Below are 6775 nucleotides of genomic sequence, written 5' to 3' on the forward strand. Positions count from 1 at the left end.
AGGTATTTTAAAGAATCTGAGTTAAGGTATTGCATCGAGTTACAAGTGATACAAATGCGAGCATACGTGTGCAAAACAAATGTGTTCAATGGATAGTGATTGGCAGATATACCTAGCATTGATTGATCATGGTTCAGGTACACAATCTGTAGAACATGTCTCATACTTTTTACTTTTTTTTTTACACCATGTACAGAGCCACATCACCCATTCTGTGGTGGACAGTAGCTATGTACATTTACTTGAGTAGGCCTACTGTACTTACTACTTAATATTTGATATCCCCCCCTCTGGTGATTCATTTTTATGTGGTGGGAACATCTATGAAAACGTTTAATCTGCCAACACCATTTTATAGAATATGTAGTGGTGGGGGTGCAGTCCATCTCTCTCTCGGCATAGGGGTCCTTGGCCCGAAAAACATTGAAGACCCCTGCTGAAAATCCAATAATTGCCTTTCCACTGTTACAGGGCCACGGTGCTACCTTCGCTACCTTGTGTGATTACTGCCTATGATAAGACCCAGTGGTGGAAGAATGTATCAAATACCACAATGTGTATAAAAACACTATGTTACAAGTAAAAGTCTGATATTCCAAATTTGACTTGAGTGAAAGTACTAAAGTACCAAAAGAAAAAGTACTCGTTATGCAGAATGTCACACGGAAATTTATAGGAACTAGAACCCAAAGATATAGATATTTTGAAAAGAACAAATCTATAAGCTCAAATGCAATGTGTTGTGAACTTGTGGATCGGCTATTGTTAAATACAGTAAAGTGTATAGAGCTGAAATGGTTAATGTTTGTTTTGTAAAAGATTATCAGAATCTACAAAGTAACAAATAAGCTAAAGTTTTACAGTAAAAGTAAAAGTACAATATTGTCCCTGAGATGTATGGAGTAGAAGTAAAGTACCTAAAATTTAAAAGAATAAGGTAGGTTACTCCACTGTACTCTGTACTACTACACAACTGCTAAGGCTACTCCTTAAAACACATTTCACTGCCACCTGTTGGACAGAAGGTGTTGTGCAGGTGCCAGAGAAAAAGGACAAATACAAGAATAATTAAGCGTGTGCGCGTCCGTGTGCACGTCGCGTGCACATTGGATAAAAAAACGTGGATAGAACAACGTAATATTACGTTCTGGCACAGGAGGGTTGTGCTGCTAAAATGGATTAAAACGTTTTGGCACAGAATGAGAAGAACACAGAAGATGGAACTATGAACCTCTAAATACTACCTATAATTATATATACACATATAGGTTTTTGACCAATAAGCACCTTTCTTTGACCCGGCACCGGGTCAAACAAGGGTATCACGTGGCATTGTTCCCCTCCCAGCCTATTCGCTCATACTATAATGTATAGGCAGACGAATGATACGTCTCCTCCCCTCTTCCTCTCTTGTGTTCTGCAGAGACGAAAACAGCAGATGGAACTATGAATGCCGGACACAATGATCTCCTCCTCCCTCCAGCGCCAGACAATGAGAGGTCCTAGGCTGAAGGGGGCGCTGTCCAACCCCCTCTGCGTGCTACTGCTGGCCCTCCAGATCCTGGCGGTGGCCGGGCTGGTCCGGGCTCAGACGTGCCCGTCAGTCTGCTCCTGCAGCAACCAGTTCAGCAAGGTGATCTGCACGCGACGCAGCCTGAGGGACGTCCCCGACGGGATCTCCACCAACACCCGCTACCTGAACCTCCAGGACAACCTCATTCAGGTACTGTAGGCCATTAAGCACATTAAACCCATAAAGCATGTGTGTCATTGACCTCATTTTAGCCGTATATGCTGTACTGTAGACTGTCTGGTACAGTACTGCATGATGAGAGGGTCTCTGACGAGTTATTTTGGATCCCACCGCAGTTCTATAGTAAATCCCTGCTGTGATTGACAGATCTTGTTTTTGCAACTATGCCCAAATCTAACCCTAAACCTAACCTCAGTAAAACTATGCCTATCTAACCCTAAACCTAACCTCAGTAAACCTATACCTGCCCGGGAGACAATCAGACACATGGTAAGGCAGGTCTATGCTAGAACTTTGGTGGGGTTTGTCTGACATCACTGCCGCCACAGGGTGAAGGTGATATCAGACTATCAAAAGTAGCAGATTTGAAAGCTCAAAATGTGGCAAGAAGCAACACATTTTGAGCATGAGATGTTCTACTTTTGCTGTTTTGGAATTTGAATCCTGAAAAGTAACAGTTTTGGACATACAAGGTTTCCCCCTGAAAGAGACAATATTGTTTCCCTCTGTATTGTGTTCTGTATTGTGCACATGTGGATACTGCTGAAAGTACTTTCAGCACTTTGTGGACCTCACACAATGTGTTTGTGGCTTCTAGTCCCTGCATGAGTATAGCGACAAATCAACCTTCTTGGTTCTTGATTGCAGATCATTAAGGTGGACAGCTTCAAACACCTGCGCCACCTGGAGATCCTGCAGCTCAGCAAGAACCACATCCGCAGCATTGAGATCGGTGCATTCAACGGTCTGGCCAGTCTCAACACCCTGGAGCTCTTTGATAATCGACTCACCACCATCCCTAACGGTGCATTCGAGTACCTGTCCAAGTTGAAGGAGCTTTGGCTCCGGAACAACCCCATCGAGAGCATCCCATCCTACGCCTTCAGCCGAGTGCCCTCGCTGCGGCGACTGGACCTCGGCGAGCTGAAACGTCTGACCTACATCTCCGATGGAGCTTTTAAGGACTTAAGCAACCTGCGCTACCTTAACCTGGGTATGTGCAACCTCAAGGACATCCCCAACATCTTGCCTTTGGTGCGGCTCGAAGAGCTAGAAATGTCGGGGAACCAGCTCTCTATCATCCAGCCCAGCGCCTTCACAGGACTGGGGAACCTCCAGAAGCTCTGGATGATGCACGCCCAGATCCAGACCATCGAGAGGAACTCCTTCGACGACCTGCAGTCGATGGTGGAGCTCAACCTGGCCCACAACAACCTCACCCTGCTGCCGCATGACCTCTTCACTCCGCTGCATCGCCTGGAGAGGGTCCACCTCCACCACAACCCCTGGAACTGCAACTGTGACATCCTGTGGCTCAGCTGGTGGCTGAAGGAGACCGTGCCGGCCAACACCAGCTGCTGCGCCCGCTGCCACAGCCCGGCCGGCTTCAAGGGCCGCTACATCGGCGAGCTGGACCACAGCTATTTCCAGTGCGACGTGCCTGTCATCGTGGAGCCACCCGCCGACATGAACGTCACGGAGGGCATGGGGGCAGAGCTCAAGTGCCGCACAAGCACACTGACGTCCATCAGCTGGCTGACGCCAAACGGCTCCCTGGTGACGCACGGCGCCTACAAGGTGCGCCTGTCTGTGCTCAATGACGGCACGCTGAACTTCACCAGCGTCTCCATGCAAGACACGGGCACCTACACCTGTATGGTGAGCAACACGGCGGGCAACATCTCTGCCTCGGCGGTGCTGAACGTCACCTCGGTGGAGAACAGCGGGGTAACCTACTTCACCACCGTCACAGTGGAGACCATCGAGTCACCAGGCGACGACGGCCAGACCCCGCTGCCTCCATTTGGCTGGGTGTCCTCCTCCACCACGAGAAGCCCGCCGCTCTCCACCAGGACCACGGAGCGCACCTACACCATCCCGGTGCTGGACCTGGATGGAGAGGGAGCCCTCAATGGCCTGGACGAGGTGATGAAGACCACCAAGATCATCATCGGCTGCTTCGTGGCCATCACACTCATGGCCGCCGTGCTCCTGGTGATCTTCTACAAGATGAGGAAGCAGCATAACCAGCAGGACCCCGACGGCCCTGCCTCCTCCATGGAGGTCATCACCGTGGAGGAGGAGTTGGCAGGGGTGGCGGCCATGGAGAGACACCTGTCGATGCCCCCGATGGAGCATTACAACCACTACAACACGTACAAGAGCACGTACCACCACGCCCCCATGCTTGGTACCATACACAACTCAGCCACGCAGGAACCTTTACTGATTCAAGCCTGCTCCAAAGACAACGTACAGGAGACCCAAATCTAATTCGGAATCTAGATATAGATTTCAAGCCCTTTCACAGTGGGAGTACAATTTTGACCATAATATGTGGAAGATGAAGATTTGTCTTTGCAAAGTACTAATGCTTAAATATATGCTGTGTCACGTGGCAAAAATAGCCAATCTACATGCTTGCTCGTGCCGCGTTGTGGGTCGGCTGTTTTTGCCACAGGACATGTCGTATGATGAAGCCTAAATATCGGACCTCGAAACTTTTGTCTCCTTTCGGATAAACTGAAATTAACTCTAAAGAGACAACACAGCCAATGGATTCAGCGCTAGGAACGTGGGGACAAGAAGCATACGTTAATTTCAACAAGTGTCTTTACGAAAACAAAGATTATTTATTGAAAAGTATGTCTAGTGGCTAAAGGAAGAAAAAACTAAATGTGTGATAGCTTTTTTAAGCTCCTATTTTTTCTTCTTTCTGTGTGACGCTGAACAAGGGAAAGAATGGTTTAGCTGCTAGTAAAGTATAGGGAAGGTCAACTCATGCCAAACAGTTACTTGAAGAAAACCTAACCAACATCGACGCAAGGCTATATTTTATAAAGCGATTGTAAATGAAAAAAATTAAAATAAAATAATAATAATAAGTCACACTTTGGCTTATTTTTATTTTTTTTGACGGGATTGCTTTATTACGACCAGTATTGTTATATTCCTGATGGTCACAAATCAGCGTGCTGAGAGAAAATGTAAACAGTACAGTAGTATCAACATTGTCTTGTTCACAACCCAGGCATTTAAGACCTGACATTGAATAAACAACCATGGGAAGTCTATATTTCATAGGTTCGTACTTTGTACGTTCGGGATTTGTAGTGCGCCCCCATCCACATATTACAATGGCCCGTAGCGCAGTCTGAAGAAAGTGAAAAGAAACAGAAAAGAGAAAAACTTAACACCAGACAAAGGAGACCAGGACAACAAGAGCTCTGTCACAAGTTATTTGTTCCAATAACAGCCAAGACATGAAGACTGTAGACATGACGTCTGAGCACAGCAATGGTTAGGGTCAATAAGCGCTACGTGTGACTGAGAGCTCGGGACATGACATCCAAAGTGATCATCCACTAAAATAAACTTTCTGCAGTATACAGCCTTTTAGCTTGCTTCTTTCCCCCCCAACGGCTCTCCAACAACACCCATACATTCCCCACTAATTAAGATGAAGTCTCGCTCCGCAACCCCTTCGCTCTGCTCATTCGTCGCTCAATCTCTTTCCAATCCCTCTTCCTCCCAGCTCTCTACACTCTTCCCCCAATGGCTGTCCCGTCGTTCGCGCCCGTCTCGCGGACATCGCTCAACTCCTCGCCACGTCTCATTTATCTTGCTCTACTCCGTGGGTGCCGCCAGACGCCACCTCACATTATTTCTCTTTTTCTTTTTTCAAGAAAACATAAAGAGCAAGCATACGGCTCCATCCGGCGAGTATTCCCCGATAGGCCAGTAATGATCAGCGTCTTGCCCAGTGTGGCGGTACCTCCATTTCACCTCCAGGGTCACACACAAGCACAGGCGCTAATACTCCATCTGTTAACACAGATAAAAACACAAATGAGGCTCCTTTGCAATGTGGTGTGACCCTGCCAATCCCCACTATGGAGCATGGAGGCCAAACACACACAGGAGGAATCGGCCAGCCAAGCCTCCACATAATTAAGAAAAAGGCAAAGATGGGTTGTAAGCTAATTAAACTGTATCATAGGGTCGTCTGTGACCAGCTATTCTCCGGCACCGTTGGATTGGTTGTATCAAAACTGTGCACACACACTCCCAGAGCAGAACCTCTGGCGCAAATTCTCACATGGGTCTGTTATAGCGCCACCAGGAGGCAAATGTTTTGCTGAACACATTTTCTGACAGTACCCCTGCAGATTTCAAACATCATGCAAATCTGTACATAGTAGGCCTATTTGTATCATTAAAAACAGGCCTTTCATATTTTCAATATTCCATCCTGATTGGCTTCCAAAGTTTGCAGGACTGCTCCGTTTTGAACAAAATGCGTCAAATCTTGAACGCAGCGTGCAATTTCTGTGATTTGCAAGCACATTCCTACTAGGCTGAGGAAGAAATGCCACTTGAAAATGTTCAAATCAGCCTCATGGTGGCGCTATAACAGGACTATTCATGGTTTTAATATAATTGCACCAATCTGCGTAAAACTCGAGGCCTAGAGGCCAAGGAAAAACCTTTGCCCTGCATTTTTGACATCTGCCTTTTATAGCGCCACCAGGAGGCAGATTTTTGCAAAACATTTATATTTTTTTATATTACTAATAACAGATTTTATCCAAATATCATGCACATCTACATCATGGCTGAGGCCTGTGCACCGAGGTTCCTTTTCTAGTTTATGTTTTCTAATGATATAAATCTACAAAGTAACAAGTAAATGAAAGTTTTCCAATAATTGTAGCCGAGTAAAAAGTAAAGTATTTGCCTGTACTGAAAAATGGACTTACTCAAGTAAAGTGCTTGTATTTGTACTACAAAAATACTTAAAACATACTCTCCACATCTAAATGGGAGGGTAGGCTACTCTGTAAAATACAGATATGCCTACTCAAATAATGTAATTAAAGCTGCACTATAATGTAACTTTCTGTGCTGATTTTCTTTCTTCCATAGAGCTAATACTAGAGCCTGCCTGCTTGCTCAGGGGATAAATGTAATCTTGACCATCAGGTCAAAATTTGTGTCAGATCCTGTCTCTAGGTGTCTCAA

General features: G+C 46.1%; 1 protein-coding gene across 1 annotated transcript; it reads left to right on the forward strand.

Moving 5' to 3' along the window:
• Window positions 1–1450: 1450 nt before the first annotated feature.
• LOC306920104 (leucine-rich repeat-containing protein 4C-like) lies at window positions 1451–4027 on the forward strand (the record flags this gene model as incomplete). The annotated part of the gene is made up of 2 exons (XM_079496732.1): window positions 1451–1723; window positions 2402–4027. 2 exons carry the CDS (start codon window positions 1451–1453, stop codon window positions 4025–4027), a joined length of 1899 nt encoding a protein of 632 aa, XP_079352858.1.
• Window positions 4028–6775: the final 2748 nt, after the last annotated feature.

The sequence above is a fragment of the Electrona antarctica genome (assembly GCF_951216825.1).
Source record: "Electrona antarctica genome assembly, chromosome: 3".
Taxonomy (NCBI): domain Eukaryota; kingdom Metazoa; phylum Chordata; class Actinopteri; order Myctophiformes; family Myctophidae; genus Electrona; species Electrona antarctica.